The sequence below is a fragment of the Oncorhynchus mykiss genome, chromosome 19 (assembly GCF_013265735.2).
Source record: "Oncorhynchus mykiss isolate Arlee chromosome 19, USDA_OmykA_1.1, whole genome shotgun sequence".
NCBI classification, from domain to species: domain Eukaryota; kingdom Metazoa; phylum Chordata; class Actinopteri; order Salmoniformes; family Salmonidae; genus Oncorhynchus; species Oncorhynchus mykiss.
This window is the reverse complement of record NC_048583.1, coordinates 44,299,467-44,317,622: the sequence shown is the minus strand read 5'-3', so window position 1 is coordinate 44,317,622 and position 18,156 is coordinate 44,299,467. Positions and strand designations below refer to the sequence as shown.

At 44.7% G+C, this 18,156-nt stretch overlaps 1 protein-coding gene across 1 annotated transcript in view; it reads left to right on the top strand.

Moving 5' to 3' along the window:
• Nucleotides 1-18,156, top strand: part of LOC110498363 (ryanodine receptor 3) — a 167,195-nt gene that overhangs the window by 81,735 nt on the left and 67,304 nt on the right. The window contains exons 13-21 of the mRNA XM_036954899.1: nucleotides 2,463-2,643; nucleotides 4,496-4,631; nucleotides 11,168-11,263; nucleotides 11,511-11,629; nucleotides 13,171-13,304; nucleotides 13,499-13,740; nucleotides 13,966-14,158; nucleotides 15,478-15,694; nucleotides 15,934-16,038. Coding sequence (XP_036810794.1) covers nucleotides 2,463-2,643; nucleotides 4,496-4,631; nucleotides 11,168-11,263; nucleotides 11,511-11,629; nucleotides 13,171-13,304; nucleotides 13,499-13,740; nucleotides 13,966-14,158; nucleotides 15,478-15,694; nucleotides 15,934-16,038 — 1,423 coding nt within the window. The remainder of the gene's footprint in view (nucleotides 1-2,462; nucleotides 2,644-4,495; nucleotides 4,632-11,167; nucleotides 11,264-11,510; nucleotides 11,630-13,170; nucleotides 13,305-13,498; nucleotides 13,741-13,965; nucleotides 14,159-15,477; nucleotides 15,695-15,933; nucleotides 16,039-18,156) is intronic.

Sequence of the window (18,156 nt, the reverse complement as noted above, 5' to 3'; positions counted from 1 at the left end):
TACATCTAATATCACCGCTACATCTAATATCACCGCTACACCTAATACAACTGCTACACCTAATATCACCGCTACACCTAATATCACCGCTACACCTAATATCACCGCTACATCTAATATCACCGCTACACCTAATATCACCGCTACATCTAATATCACCGCTACATCTAATATCACCGCTACACCTAATATCACCGCTACACCTAATACAACTGCTACACCTAATATCACCGCTACACCTAATATCACCGCTACACCTAATATCACCACTACACCTAATATCACCGCTACACCTAATATCACCGCTACACCTAATATCACCGCTACACCTAATATCACCGCTACACCTAATATCACCGCTACACCTAATATCACCACTACACCTAATATCACCACTACACCTAATATCACCACTACACCTAATATCACCGCTACACCTAATATAACCGCTACACCTAATATCACCACTACACCTAATATCACCGCTACACCTAATATAACCTCTACACCTAATATAACCTCTAAACCTAATTTCACCGCTACACCTAATATCAGCGCTACACCTACTATCACCGCTATACCACTTTCCCCGTTACACCACTATCACCGCTACACCTAATATCACCGCTACACCTATATAACCGCTACACCTAATAAAACCACTACACCTAATATCACTGCTACACCTAATATAACCACTTCACCACTATCACCGCTACACCTAATATCACTGCTACACCTAATATAACCACTACACCACTATCACCGCTACACCTAATATCACCGCTACACCTAATATCATCGCTACACCTAATATAACCGCTACCCCTAATATAACTGCTACACCTAATATCACTGCTACACCGCTACACCACTATCACGCTACACCGCTACACCACTTTCACCGCTACACCTCTATCACCGCTACACCACTATCACGATACACCGCTACACCACTATCACCACTACACCTAATATCACCACTATACCACTTTCACCGCTACACCACTATCACCGCTACACCCAATATAACTGCTACACCACTATCACCGCTACACCTAATATCACCGCTACACCGCTATCACCGCTACACCACTATCACTGCTACACCTAATATCACCACTACACCATTATCACTGCTACACCACTAACACCGCTACACCACTATCACTGCTACACCTAATATCACCACTACACCATTATCACTGCTACACCTCTTTCACCGCTATGCCACTATCACGATACACCGCTACACCGCTACACCACTTTCACCGCTATGCCACTATCAAAATACACCACTACACCACTATCACCGCTACACCATTATCACCGCTACACCACCATTACGCTACACTTCTATCACCACTACACCAATACCACGATACACCGCTACACCACTATCACCGCTACACCACTATCACGCTACACCGCTATACCACTATCACCGCAACAACGGTACACCACTATTGCTGCTACACCACTATCACCGCTACAACACTTTCACCGCTATACCACTATCACCGCTACACCACTATCACCGCAACAACGATACACCACTATTGCTGCTACACCACTATCACCGCTACAACACTTTCACCGCTACACCACTATCACCGCTACACCACTATCACCACTACACCACAATCACCACTACACCACTATCACCGCTACACCACTATCACCACTACACCACAATCACCACTACACCACTATCACCACTACACCGCTAAACCATTTTCACCGCTACACCACAAATAAACCACACAACCAAAATATAACTAATCATTGACTGTAGTGTAATATTCATGCTGTCTGCGTAAAGCCCTGTAGATTTGAATGCGCAGCAGCAGTTGAGCTTATGGCCTGTGAGAAGGGTCCTCTATGGATAGCACGGCCCCCAGACAGCATGCTGCCTGCCTTGCTCAATGACCCAGTCCCTAGCCAAACAGGACAATAAACATCTCATGCCATGAGGCCACGCAATGGAATGGAAGAGAGCGCAATGGATAGATAAAGTATTAAACTGGCCTGTGACTGTGACTGTGACTGTGACTCAAACACAAACCCCCTCGGTGACGTCAGTCGGTCACACATGGCTGACTGGCTTTCACCACTGTCCAAACCCAGACCGCCTCTTGTGAGCTGTACCTCTCCACACACCCCTCCCACTCTGTGTGACAGAGTAGGCACTATTTTTAGCTCACACAGAAATAACATTTCAGCATGGATGAACCTTAAGGCACAAATTATGTTCACTATGGCAGTCACTCCTTGAGTCATATTGTAATACTGGAGTTTGGTGTTGTTATGAAATCTAATGGCATCATTATGAAACCTTCTGATTATATAATGATATAGTGATATAAATGAGCTGCTCTCATAATATTATGTTGTTTTGCTGCTGAAAAATGGAGTACTTTCTAATAGTCATCAGATGAAGATAATCTCTTCTCCTGTTCCAGAGACCTAGACTGTCTGGGGGGTAAGAACCGTGCATCAGTAGCCCTGCCCATCGAGGAGGTCCACCAGACTCTCTACGACCTCATCACCTACTTCCAGCTGCCTGATGCTGAGCTGGAGCACGAGGAGAAACAGATCATGCTGCGCTCTCTCAAGAACCGACAGAACCTCTTCAAACAGGAAGTGAGTTCATCCACACAGGAAGTGTTGCATCGCAATCCTGCATGGCGGTTGGTTGGCAGCAGAGGACAATAAAAGTCAAAAGTCAGGTTTTTGCAGGGACCGGGCGTTGACACAATGTTCGCAATACACACTGTTTTTAAAGGCTAAATCAATAGATTCTATAGTATTTCAATGGCGCATTGTATTTCAGAGCATTGCTTTTTAACTGTCAGCAGTTTTGCTCTGAGTTTTTCTGTGGTGACAACAATGCCTTTTGATAAGCCTCTCGGCCCAACATTTCTCTTATCAATTATAAAATGTCAGCTTCCTTCCCTTGTGCCTGTAATGTCAAATACTCAACGTCAACTACTCTCCCTAACTCAAACAAAAGCCGCTGCTATGGATTTTATTTTCCCCCAGTGGTTCACTATGTCCTCAAGCAATAAGTTGATAAGTTGAATTAATGTAAAATAGCTGTATGCTGTGTTTATGTTATGTTTATATAACTAGTATTACCATGGATCCTGCCCTTGGAATGCTGCTATAACTATAACTTAGCATGTCTGAGGTGGGACCAAGTCATTGTTTTACAAGTCACAAGTAAGTCTCAAGTCTTAGCACTCAAGTCTCAAGTTAAGTCCCAAGTCAAGATAGGCAAGTCCGAGTCAAGTCTCAAGTCAAGACCGACAAGTATCAAGTCAAGTCAAGTCTCAAGTCCTAAACTTTGAGTTTCGAGCCCTAAACAAGTCATAATGTGCTCCAAATGTAATACCGTTTCCTATGTTTAACAAGAGTAATATTTAGTATATTACATTCATGCAAATCATGAATGCATTTAAAAATATCTATATATTTATGACTTTCCAAATAAACGTTATATTTCCATGTAAATATATGGGGGGGTCTTTCTCATGGGTAGCCTTGAGAAAGACACCCCCCCCCCCCATAGTGATCGACAATCGAGGATCGCTATGGGGCGCAATCGGGCGATGTAGGCTTGGACACAATCGCCCAACCTTAACACACACAAACACGCGCGCAAACACACTCTCTGTGTGGTTACAGTGGGATTTAGGCTACCAAATGCCTAGCCAGTTGTAGCTCAATCTTGGGTGCAATGATCACGTTCCTACACTGACTGACTGTGTGGAGGCTCATTGATTTAACGTTATGTTAGCCTACATGCTACACTAGCAAAGTTATAAATTATATAGCTGTCGGCTATATTAGCCACGACTTACCATTCTTTGTGCAGCTTCAAATGTCGAACAAAGTTGGAAATTGTTGCGCATCAGTCTGTAATTTTGTTCCCGCATGTTTGCGTTTTTGTTGATACAGCGTCGTCGTTATATCCGAAAATAATAATGTGGGGTATCATCTTTCCAAGGGCTCCATCTGAATTCAGCCGCCGACGTTCCTCTGCATTGCCACACACAGCTTTTTCTCAGCTGGCACAATTTGATTGGCTGCTGTCCGATTCAAACTGTAATCCGTTAAATGAAGAGTTGATGCTCTGCACACTTTTTTAATAGCATCATTTTTAATATTTGGGCTTGGAGAGGGTATCAAGTCAGGTTGAGTCAAAAGGCTCAAGTTCAAGTTCAGTCACGAGTCATTGGTGTTAAAGTCAAAGTCGAGTTGCAAGTCATCATATTTGTGACTCGAGTCACATGACTTGGACTCCAGTGAGACTCGAGTCACAAATATGATGACTTGCAACTCGACTTTGAAACCTCTGCGGATCAGTATTATTACCATTCTAGATGAATCACCAAGGCATGCAGTGGGAGTAGTGCACAATATAGGGAAAATGGCACCATTTTGGAAGCACCCTAGGAGCTGACATGTGATGATGGGTGCGACTGTGTTTCAGGGCATGCTGACTCTGGTGTCCTGCTGCATCGACCGTCTCAACGTGTACAACAGTGCAGCCCACTTTGGGGAGTGTGCCGGGGCAGAGGCTGGGGCTTCCTGGAAGGAAATCCTCAACTTGCTCTATGAGCTGCTGGGTGAGAGAGACAATAGAAGAGTTCATTGTCCTCCAATGAGGACAGAGTCTTATACACAAGTCATCACGCCAATACTGTAACAGTGACATAAAGAGTCACAGTAGGCCAAGACAAACAAACACACACACACACAATGTTGATTACAACTCTATGATCTACATACACAGGTGATTGAGACTCAGTCTCACCTTTCACTACTGTTTAGGGAGAGATTACAATGGTGAAAACAACACACATGCACGCAAACACACACACCCACACAGTAATCAGTCACAGGTACCAGAGGCATTGTAGCCTGCCACTAAAGCCCTGGCCATCCCAGCGTTGCTCTTACCAACCACAGGCCTGCGTCTCACTGCTGCGCTGGGATTATTTGGGATACCTGAGCTGGTATTTACAGAGCTGTTTCTGGTCCTCTAGGCACCCTGGGGTGGTGTTTCCCTAACTTACACTGCTGTTTGCTGTCTGTAAGGATGCCTCAGTACACATGCACTCTAGCACACACACACACACACAGTCTGTGTAACGGATTTCCTCCTCTTCGTCTGAGGAGGAGTAAGGATCGGACCAAAGCGCAGCGTGGTAAGTGTTCATGATGATGTTTAATTAAAACTCAGAACACTAAACAATCACGTGGACTGGGATATGTTTCGTATTGCGTCAAACAACAACATTGACGAATACGCTGATTCGGTGAGCGAGTTCATTAGAACGTGCGTTGAAGATGTCGTTCCCATAGCAACGATTAAAACATTCCCAAACCAGAAACCGTGGATTGATGGCAGCATTCGCGTAAAACTGAAAGCGCGAACCACTGCTTTTAATCAGGGCAAGGTGACCGGAAACATGACCGAATACAAACAGTGTAGCTATTCCCTCCGCAAGGCAATCAAACAAGCTAAGTGTCAATATAAAGACAAGGTAGAATCGCAATTCAACGGCTCAGACACAAGAGGTGTGTGGCAGGGTCTACAGTCAATCACGGATTACAAAAAGAAAACCAGCCCAGTCACGGACCAGGATGCCTTGCTCCCAGGCAGACTAAATAACTTTTTTGCCCGCTTTGAGGACAATACAGTGCCACTGACACGGTCCGCAACCAAAACATGCAGACTCTCCTTCACTGCAGCTGAGGTGAGTAAAACATTTAAACGTGTTAACCCTCGCAAGGCTGCAGCCCAGACGGCATCCTCAGCCGCGCCCTCAGAGCATGCGCAGACCAGCTGGCTGGTGTGTTTACGGACATATTCAATCAATCCCTATCCCAGTCTGCTGTTCCCACATGCTTCAAGAGGGCCACCATTGTTCCTGTTCCCAAGAAAGCTAAGGTAACTGAGCTAAACGACTACCGCCCCGTAGCACTCACTTCCGTCATCATGAAGTGCTTTGAGAGACTAGTCAAGGACCATATCACCTCCACCCTACCTGACACTCTAGACCCACTCCAATTTGCTTACCGCCCAAATAGGTCCACAGACGATGCAATCTCAACCACACTGCACACTGCCCTAATCCATCTGGACAAGAGGAATACCTATGTGAGAATGCTGTTCATCGACTACAGCTCAGCATTTAACACCATAGTACCCTCCAAACTCGTCATCAAGCTCGAGACCCTGGGTCTCGACCCCACCCTGTGCAACTGGGTACTGGACTTCCTGACGGGCCGCCCCCAGGTGGTGAGGGTAGGTAACAACATCTCCACCCCGCTGATCCTCAACACTGGGTCCCCACAAGGGTGCGTTCTGAGCCCTCTCCTGTACTCCCTGTTCACCCACGACTGCGTGGCCACGCACGCCTCCAACTCAATCATCAAGTTTGCGGACGACACAACAGTGGTAGGCTTGATTACCAACAACGACGAGACGGCCTACAGGGAGGAGGTGAGGGCCCTCGGAGTGTGGTGTCAGGAAAATAACCTCACACTCAACGTCAACAAAACTAAGGAGATGATTGTGAACTTCAGGAAACAGCAGAGGGAACACCCCCCTATCCACATCGATGGAACAGTAGTGGAGAGGATAGTAAGTTTTAAGTTCCTCTGCGTACACATCACAGACAAACTGAATTGGTCCACCCACACAGACAGCATTGTGAAGAAGGCGCAGCAGCGCCTCTTCAACCTACCTCAGGAGGCTGAAGAAATTTGGCTTGTCACCAAAAGCACACACAAACTTCTACAGATGCACAATCGAGAGCATCCTGTCGGGCTGTATCACCGCCTGGTACGGCAACTGCTCCGCCCTCAACCGTAAGGCTCTCCAGAGGGTAGTGAGGTCTGCACAACGCATCACCGGGGGCAAACTACCTGCCCTCCAGGACACCTACACCACCCAATGTCACAGGAAGGCCATAAAGATCATCAAGGACAACAACCACCCGAGCCACTGCCTGTTCACCCCGCTATCATCCAGAAGGCGAGGTCAGTACAGGTGCATCAAAGCTGGGACCGAGAGACTGAAAAACAGCTTCTATCTCAAGGCCATCAGACTGTTAAACAGCCACCATTAACATTGAGTGGCTGCTGCCAACACACTGACTCAACTCCAGCCACTTTAATAATGGGAATTGATGTAAAATATATCACTAGCCACTTTAAACAATGCTACTTAATATAATGTTTACATACCCTACATTATTCATCTCATATGTATACGTATATACTGTACTCTATATCATCTACTGCATCTTTATGTAATACATGTATCACTAGCCACTTTAAACTATGCCACTTTGTTTACATACTCATCTCATATGTACAGTGCCTTGCGAAAGTATTCGGCCCCCTTGAACTTTGCGACCTTTTGCCACATTTCAGGCTTCAAACATAAAGATATAAAACTGTATTTTTTTGTGAAGAATCAACAACAAGTGGGACACAATCATGAAGTGGAACGACATTTATTGGATATTTCAAACTTTTTTAACAAATCAAAAACAGAAAAATTGGGCGTGCTAAATTATTCAGCCCCTTTACTTTCAGTGCAGCAAACTCTCTCCAGAAGTTCAGTGAGGATCTCTGAATGATCCAATGTTGACCTAAATGACTAATGATGATAAATACAATCCACCTGTGTGTAATTAAGTCTCCGTATAAATGCACCTGCACTGTAATAGTCTCAGAGGTCCGTTAAAAGCAAAGAGAGCATCATGAAGAACAAGGAACACACCAGGCAGGTCCGAGATACTGTTGTGAAGAAGTTTAAAGCCGGATTTGGATACAAAAAGATTTCCCAAGCTTTAAACATCCCAAGGAGCACTGTGCAAGCGATAATATTGAAATGGAAGGTGTATCAGACCACTGCAAATCTACCAAGACCTGGCCGTCCCTCTAAACTTTCAGCTCATACAAGGAGATGACTGATCAGAGATGCAGCCAGGAGCCCCATGATCACTCTGGATGAACTGCAGAGATCTACAGCTGAGGTGGGAGACTCTGTCCATAGGACAACAATCAGTCGTATATTGCACAAATCTGGCCTTTATGGAAGAGTGGCAAGAAGAAAGCCATTTCTTAAAGATATACATAAAAAAAGCCATTGAGTGGCTGCTGCCAACACACTGACACTGACTCAACTCCAGCCACTTTAATAATGGGAATTGATGGGAAATGATGAAAATATATCACTAGCCACTTTAAACAATGCTACCTTATATAATGTTACTTACCCTACATTATTCATCTCATATGCATACGTATATACTGTACTCTATATCATCGACTGCATCCTTATGTAATACATGTATCACTAGCCACTTTAACTATGCCACTTTGTTTACATACTCATCTCATATGTATATACTGTACTCGATACCATCTACTGTATCTTGCTTATGCTGCCCTGTACCATCACTCATTCATATATCCTTATGTACATATTCTTTATCCCCTTACACTGTGTATAAGACAGTAGTTTTGGAATTGTTAGTTAGATTACTTGTTGGTTATTACTGCATTGTCGGAACTAGAAGCACAAGCATTTCGCTACCCTCGCATTAACATCTGCTAACCATGTGTATGTGACAAATAAAATTTGATTTGATTTGAAAAAGTGTTGTTTAAAGTTTGCCACAAGCCACCTGGGAGACACACCAAGCATGTGGAATAAGGTGCTCTGGTCAGATGAAACCAAAATTGAACTTTTTGGCAACAATGCAAAATGTTATGTTTGGCGTAAAAGCAACACAGCTGAACACACCATCCCTGCTGTCAAACATGCTGGTGGCAGCATCATGGTTTGGGCCTGCTTTTCTTCAGCAGGGACAGGGAAGATGGTTAAAATTGATGGGAAGATGGATGTAGCCAAATACAGGACCATTCTGGAAGAAAACCTGATGGAGTCTGCAAAAGACCTGAGACTGGGACGGAGATTTGTCTTCCAACAAGACAATGATCCAAAACATAAAGCAAAATCTACAATGGAATGGTTCAAAAATAAACATATCCAGGTGTTAGAATGGCCAAGTCAAAGTCCAGACCTGAATCCAATCGAGAATCTGTGGAAAGAACTGAAAACTGCTGTTCACAAATGCTCTCCATCCAACCTCACTGAGCTCGAGCTGTTTTGCAAGGAGGAATGGGAAAAAATTTCAGTCTCTCGATGTGCAAAACTGATAGAGACATACCCCAAGCGACTTACAGCTGTAATCGCAGCAAAAGGTGGCGCTACAAAGTATTAACTTAAGGGGGCTGAATAATTTTGCACGCCCAATTTTTCAGTTTTTGATTTGTTAAAAAAGTTTGAAATATCCAATAAATGTCGTTCCACTTCATGATTGTGTCCAACTTGTTGTTGATTCTTCACAAAAAAATACAGTTTTATATCTTTATGTTTGAAGCCTGAAATGTGGCAAAAGGTCGCAAAGTTCAAGGGGGCCGAATACTTTCGCAAGGCACTGTATATACTGTACTCAATCTACTGCCTATGCCGTTCTGTACCATCACTCATTCATATATCTTTATGTACATATTCTTTATCCCTTTACACTTGTGTGTATAAGGTAGTAGTTTTGGACTTGTTAGGTTAGATTACTCGTTGGTTATTACTGCATTGTCGGAACTAGAAGCACAAGCATTTCGCTACACTCGCATTAACATCTGCTAACCATGTGTATGTGACAAATAACATTTTATTTGATTTGATTTGAATCAATGACAACGTGAATTTACCAAAACCGAAACAGTACCGTGTGGCCCAAACACTCACACGGAAACAAACACCCACAAACCAAAAGTGAAACCCAGGCTACCTAAGTATGATTCTCAATCAGAGACAATTAACGACACCTGCCTCTGATTGAGAACCATACTAGGCCGAACACAAAAGCCAACACAGAAAAACAAACAGACTGCCCACCCCAACTCACGCCCTGACCATACTAAAACAAAGACAAAAACAAAGGAACTAAGGTCAGAACGTGACAGCCTGACCTTTGCAATCTTATTCAATCTTAAATTATAGGACCAACAAAAAAATCTATTCTACAGTGTATCCTACCATCAGCTAGCATTAACACAAAGTTACACGTTCACTCTATGAGTACACAGGGGCTGAAGTTGGGTGCTGGGAGTGGATAAGGATAGCATGCAGATTTCAGGTCTGTGAGAAGTACTTCCAGGGCTTCTTCCTGACGGTACATCTCCCACAGCACACAGAATGTCCAACACACACTCCTAGCCAGCCTGGACTGTGCCATGCTCACCAGTTGGCTTTCTAACCTATAAGGAACCACACCATCCCTTCTCACCATTGTATTTGGTTGTTGTTTGGTCACTCTGTTATCCATGTCCTTACTTAAGACCTAAAATTGCCAGAATCACAGACCAGTCCAACCGTTCATGGTAGTTGGACATTACAGCCATTCCCTCACAGTGGCAGAAGCGTTTCTTTGTCTCAGAAGCTTCCCAGCTCTAGTGTCTGTGTCACTGTCTAAGCCCTTCTGTTCCCCTCTGAGTGTGTCCTTCACAGCGTGTTTACATGGTGCTTTCTCCTCATGGGGAGCATTAGTGTGCAGACCACGTCCCCCATCTCACATTCCTTCCTTCATGCACCTGCTCCAGCTAAATGGATTTTGGAGCTAGGCTTCCTCTCCTCTGTTTGTCTGCACTGGGTGACCCTGTCATTTTTGGCTTGGACGACTCTCCTGTGCCCCCGATGTCACGCCCTCCCTCTGCACTCTGCTGCTTAATTAATATGGATGAGGATTAGGAAAAGGACACTACTCTTTCCTTGGCATGGAGTGTGGTTTAAGGTGTGCGTTTTGGGTGACGTGGTTGTTGTGTAAGATGTAAGTTTTGTCAGTGTTGTTGGCTGTAGGTCAAAGACATCTTCATAGCTATGTAACATGTCTCCTTGGGTTTAATTTGTTGTGAAAGATGTACAGTAATGTTCGGTAGTGTTTTTCTATAGTTGCTAGGTTTTCTGTACTGTAGGTCAAAGATCAGCAATTTGCATTATCCTCTTCAAACTAGCCAACTGTGTATGAATGTATCTCCTCCCCTTGACCATTGACCTTCTTGTCCATGTATCCTGTAGCCGCGCTGATCCGAGGCAACAGGAACAACTGCACCCAGTTCTCCAACAACCTTGACTGGCTGGTCAGCAAGCTGGAGAGACTCGAGTCCTCCTCAGGTACCATGATGATGACATGTTGAAAGCTCTGTTTGTCCTTGACCTACCGTTCCTTCGGCTGCATGCTGACTGGACAGGGTTGAAAAGGTGATGTGTAGTTGGATTACACTGCTGTAAACCCCAGACCTGGTGTTTAGAGTCCTGAATGGGTTTAGTTATGCTTTACTATGTATTGTCACACCCAGAAGCATGCGTTTAAGGAACGTCCTTTTGTGTCTTGTTCCCTTGTTCTCTGTGGCCACGGCAGGCATACTGGAGGTTCTCCACTGCATTCTAACTGAGAGCCCGGAGGCTCTAAATATCATCCAGAGAGGACACATCAAGTCCATCATCTCCCTGCTCTACAAACATGGACGTAACCACAAGGTGAGCTGAAACCGGAGGAGGAGCTGTATCAAATATCATCATGATCAAGTGGATGTAGCGACATTGTTTGTTATTTTGATAACATTTGTCCATCACAACAGTTATAAAGCACAGTAATTCACTCATGAGCCTGCGTTTTATTAGTACACCCAGTGCTGACAGGGCTGCAGAGAGTTGATGAGTTCTTGTTGGGGCTGGGCATTTGGTTGTTATGTGTATAGAGATCAATATATTTGCATTGAAATTAGATCTCCAGCGGCAGGTTGACATTTATTGTCATGAATCTTGCCCTGGAGGCAGCTTTGCAGAGTGGTCACTAACTGGCACAGCCACAAAGTAATAAAATCTGATTTTAAACCTAACCCTAACCTTAACCATGCTGTTAAACCTAATGGCTAACCCTAACCTTAAATCTAACCTGTACCTCCGCACATTGCCTCGGTACTGGTACCCCCTGTATATAGCCTTGTTATTTTACTTTTAATTATTTTTTACTTTATTTGGTAAATATTTTCTTAACTCTTTCTTGAACTGCACTGTTGGTTAAGGGCTTGTAAGTAAGCATTTCACGGTAAGGTCTACACATGCTGTCTACACATGCATGTGACAAATAAAGTTTGATTTGATTTGAAATCTGTTTTGGCGACCCGACCAAATTCACATAGAAATGTGTCATTCTCTTTGAAAGCAAGTCTAAGAAGTGGTAGATTGATCTGTTTTTTTCTATTTCTATGCTTCCTGTAATTAAGTTTAGTTTTTGCGTGTTTTACTTTTAGTTTTGTACTCCAGCTTCAAACAGCTGTAAATATAATATTTTTGGTTATGGAAAATATAATTCCCAGCGGTTTAGATGGTACAATGATTCTCTACACTATACTTGCTTGTTTTGTCACATAAACTGAAATTAGGAAAAACTATTAGAATTTTAGCAACAGAAAATGGATTGATTTCTGCATAGTCCACCATTAAATTAAGCACATTTTTGTTTTCATAAATGTTTACAATATAGCCAATTTTGACTTTGCAGCTGGCCCATCTAGTGAAAATCAGTCAGCTCTGCCTCCAAGGCAAGAATCATGACAAACGTCAACCTGCTCTCCAGTGGGCTGTCATCTCCTTTGTCATAAATCACAGTTGATGTATCATTTGGCTGTGGCCCCTTATGAAGCGGTGGATAATAAAGCACAGGTCTTGGCCTGGCGCCCTTGGCTGCCGTTCCTAGCCCATTTAATTCCTCTGCTTTGTAAAGCCAGGTTGGGCCCCCATGCATCAAAATGATATTACTGGATATGGTTTCACCCTGATTAGCATCTCTCAGTAATTATGGCTGGCTGCATTAATAGCTGCATAAAAAGGTTCTCCCTCTAATAGCAACATGAAAAAGGACTACGGATGAGTTGGTAGTCCTTAGTGCTCTCTCTCTCCCTGTCTCTCCCACTCAGGGTTTGAATGGGTTAGATGAGCTGTATTCTGTACTCAGTGATTAGGGAGCTGCTGTATTCACCCCCTCCTCTCTCTCCCTCTCTCTCTTCAACCTGCAGATTCTGGATGTGCTCTGCTCCCTCTGTGTGTGTAACGGGGTGGCTGTAAGAGCCAATCAGAATCTTATCTGTGATCACCTGCTCCCTAAAAGAGATCTGCTTCTCCAGACCCGATTGGTCAATGACGTCCAAAGGTAACAAGCCATCCAATCCCAGCCCGGTATAATTAGATTAATGCGCTACTGGTTGTAATAGAAGAGTGATAGATAGTGTTGGTTATTCTTCTCTTTGCTGTGTTTGTTTGATGGGATTGTGCATAGTGCCTAAAGAAACATCAATCACAATTATATGATTAAACCCTAATCTACGAGTCTCTGATACTTGGCAGCATGAGGCCCAACATCTTCCTGGGAGTGAGTGAGGGCTCGGCCCAGTATAAGAAGTGGTACTACGAGCTGACGATTGACCAGGTGGACCACTTCTTGACCAGCGACCCCTCTCACCTGCGTGTGGGCTGGGCCACCAACAAGGGTTACGCCCCTTACCCTGGTGGAGGGGAGGGCTGGGGGGGCAACGGGGTGGGGGATGACCTCTACTCTTACGGCTTTGACGGACTTCATCTCTGGTCAGGTGGGTATTCGCAGTAGATGTTTGCTTTCATCTTAACCTAGCTGCTCCACATTAAGTCACCTGATTCATAAATTATGATAAGTAACCCAGGGCTAAGACCAGATTGTGTCTAGACAGTGTGTGTGTCCTACAGGGTAAATCGGTCTGCTCTGCCCAAAGAGTGTGTGTTCATGTGTGTGTGTCTTGTAGGTCATATTTAAGTGCTGACCCTGTGGTTTATTGCAGGTCGTATCTCCCGGGCGGTGGCTTCTATTAACCAACACATCCTGACCTCTGAGGATGTGGTGAGCTGTTGTCTGGACCTGGGAGCCCCCAGCATCTCCTTCAGGATCAATGGACAGCCCGTACAGGGCATGTTCGAGAACTTCAACATCGATGGACTCTTCTTCCCTGTTGTCAGCTTCTCTGCTGGCGTCAAGTATGTGTTTGTCTTAGACACACACCTATGTCATTAACATGAATGAACACGTATACACACCTACAGAGCACTCTCTTCAAATATCTTCCTCTCCTCCCTCTAGTCTGCATGAAAATCTATCTAATCCCTCCCTACATCATTTCCTCTATATACTGTATTAAACCTTAAGGGCTCAGATGCAGGTAGAGCCCATCTTACCCACTTGTGTTGCCATGGCAACTTCAGATGATATGAATGACGTCTGCTAAATGAAATTTCAGGCCCCAGCAAGCTTCACAGGATTTCATGATCGACTCCGTTTTTGCAGCAAAATGGCATTTTACTATTCTGAACTTCACTCTGTGCCGAGATGTGACACTTGACAGTTCCAGACATTTCCATTCGCATCAAATTCCACCCAGGGCTGCAAGCTACACTGTATATCAATTACCACAATGAAATTTGCGGAAGCGTTAAACAAAATTAACATAACCTCATATTTATAGAAATTCTGTCAGCGTTATTCTGCATTTGTCTGTGTGTGTGATGTTACGAGATGCAGGCCACATCAGATCATGTAAATAAGGAACCCTATGGGGCTTGAACATTTCCTGTGCTCTGAACTGCTGGCCATGCTATGCCATGGCACAGCCAGTCAATGTGCAGCGACACTTAATAATTGATTGGTGCACTGCACTCAGAATGGACTTGGAGTGAAGGCGTCATCATCACTACTACTTCAGCTGCTATTTCAGACAGGGCCCCGGAGGGCTGCTGAGTAGTGGGCTGAAATGCTGCATCATTCTCAGTGTGGGGTAAGTCATAGTCACTCTCTGTTCTACTGGGCTCAGCTGGGGCGCGGTTAGAGATGGGTTGGGGCTCGGTTAGAGATGAGCTGGGGCTCGGTTAGAGATGGGCTGGGGCTCGGTTAGAGATGGGCTGGGGCTCGGTTAGAGATGGGCTGGGGCTCAGTTAGAGATGAGCTGGGCCTGGGGCTTGGCTAGAGCTGGGCTGAAGCTGGGGCTTGGTTACAGCTGGGCTGGGGCTCGGTTGGAGCTGGGCTGGGGCTCGATGGGAGCTGGGCTGGGGCTCGGTTAGAGCTGGGCTTGGGATCGGTGGGAGCTGGGCTGGGGCTCGGTTGGAGCTAGGCTTGGGCTCGGTTGGAGCTGGGCTGGGGCTCGGTTGGAGCTGGGCTGGGCTGGGCCTCAGTGGCTCTATGTTCTGCTCTAATCCTCTCCTCTAACCCCTCCACCAAAATCAACCCATCAACCCTCTTCATCACTTTCAAGCTCATGCACATACTGAACACACTAATTGACTAAGTCCCCCTCTCCCTCTAGGGTGCGTTTCCTGTTGGGCGGTCGTCATGGCGACTTCAAGTTCCTGCCTCCGTCAGGCTACGCTCCGTGTTACGAGGCCCTGCTCCCTAAGGAGAAGATTAAGGTGGAGCCAGTGAAGGAGTACAAGAGGGACATGGAGGGGGTCCGAGACCTGCTGGGGACCACACAGTTCATGTCCCAGGCCTCCTTCATACCCACCCCTGTGGAGACTAGCCAGGTAACAGCGGTATGGCATTCAGCTCAGAACGCATCATATTAACTGCAACATGGCTCATCTGAAACACAGTTACAGTGATTATACTGCATGTTTGTAAGGATATTTGTACAATCATACCTACAGGGGAAGGGTTTCCAAATATCCACAAATGTATGATTGATGACATAAGCCTGCTGTACTGTCTACAAACAGATGCTGTTTATCGACGACACAGATTCGTTGTGTTCTCTGTCTCTCAGATCGTCATGCTGCCATACCTGGAGAAGGTCCGGGACAGACTGGCTGAGAATATCCACGAGCTGTGGGCCATGAACAAGATAGAACTGGGCTGGTCTTATGGGAAGGTAGGAGACCTCTTTAACACTGATGGAGAGAATAGAGTCACAGAGCACTGGCAAACCCTTTTGGACAGTCCATGTCATTGGCTTACATAGGAAAGACATGATACACTATGATGGGTTATCACTCAGCTGATAATTTCAGCCAATATAAACATGAATACAATTGTATTATGAAATACAGTACACATCAGCTTGCACATTTTTGTTTATGTTAAACAATTATTAATATACTGTAATTGATCTATGTGAAATGCATTAAACCTAAACTAAACGTACAAGTCCTACCATCATTAAAGCAACAAAACAAGCCTGTACACCATTTTGCTTTCTCTTTTATAATTTGCGGTACAAACCAAACAGAGGGTAAGTGAAGAATACTCCTGTCTTTCTCCCATTGTGCTCCTCATACCATTCATTCTAGAGACTTCATTATAGTTTGTTTGTAGGGGTCTTTTTATTTCTCATCAAGTCCTGTTTCTTGGTTTCATGTGAGTAGATGATTGCCAAAGTGACCTGAGGTGCGTTCAGTTCGCTTGAACGTTTGCTATGTTGTGGGACGGTTTGTACTGAGCGACACGTTTCTCCAAAACGTTCTTGTACATTCTTGAGCAGATTTTGAGGTACGTTTGCTCCCGTTTGGTGGGAGTGGAGAGGTGTGGCTTGTTGCAGTGAGTGATGTATTTAAAGGGCAATCGCAATGTTGACAGCTTCCACCAACCCACAATCCAACCCCTCCATGTTTTTCAACTGGTCGTTCAGAACAGCACCGTTTCCCCTTAATTGAACGTCCCAGAACGTAAAAACGTTCTGAATGTCCCAGAACGTAAAAACGTTCTGAACGTCCGTCCCAGGACGTAAAAACGTTTTGAACGTCCCAGAACGTAAAAACGTTCTGAATGTCCCAGAACGTAAAAACGTTCTGAATGTCCCAGAACGTAAAAACGTTCTGAATGTCCCAGAACGTAAAAAGGTTCTGAATGTCCCAGAACGTAAAAACGTTCTGAACGTCCGTCCCAGAACGTAAAAACGTTCTGAATGTCCCAGAACGTAAAAACGTTCTGAACGTCCGTCCCAGAACGTAAAAGCGTTCTGAACGTCCCAGATGTAAAAACATTCTGAACACAGCCCTGTTGTGCCCTACTACCCTTAAAGGTGCAGACAATCAATATCAGAAACAATATGCAACACAACTCTTATTTCCATATTACGAATGTGATGGAGTTGTATAGAGTAGACCCCCTTGTTCTCTCAGTCTTACTGAATGATTCTCTCAGTCCTCCAGTCCCTTCATCCACCTTTTCCCCATTTGTAAACTCCACTGTGACAGCCAGCCATTTTTTCAGTTCCAACATCTTAATAAAGCCTTTTATTTGGAGTGAGGACATCTATTACGCCGGGGTCAAGTTCTCTCTCATTCATTATAACAGAATTCTGCACCCCAGACATACCAGGTCGGCTTTTATATGTGATTTTAACGAGACCTTGTTAGCTCAGGCCAGGTGACATTGTCCTGGCCGGCTATAGAGCTAGCTTCACCAGGGAGGCATCAGTGTGCTGAATCCAGGCTGAACCGAACTCATACAGTACCTGGACAGCACTGGTATTGTATTCCACTCTCCATAGAGCACAGCTCCAGTGCTTAATAAAGAGGTGAGCGTTGTATTTGCTGGGGTTGCTGTGGGGTAGAGCTACCTGACACACTTCCTAATCTGAGTCCAGTATTTGGCATAGCATAGTTAAAATGGTTGTATCAGCATGGGCCATTGAAAGTATAAAAAGGGTCTCAAACAAGACGTGTGACTCATATGGAGGCTATTAAGAATGGCATGTACTTCTTTGTCCTCTAGCACAGCCCTCTTTGAATGGACTGTAATAGGCTGCAGGAAACTCTGTTCGATAAAAGCATTCATGCAGGAGAGTTCTTGTACTATTCACAAAAGAGCTGCCTGGTGTTCATTTAGCGCACAAATAGCCATGTATGTGTACATGTTTTCTTGGTCAACATGGATGTAATACTGCTTGGGCTGCAGAGAGCAGCCAAACGGATTAGTTGGCGTAAAACACAGTCAAGAATATAATTACTGACTTGGTAATGCAGACTCACACCTCTCTATCTTCCAA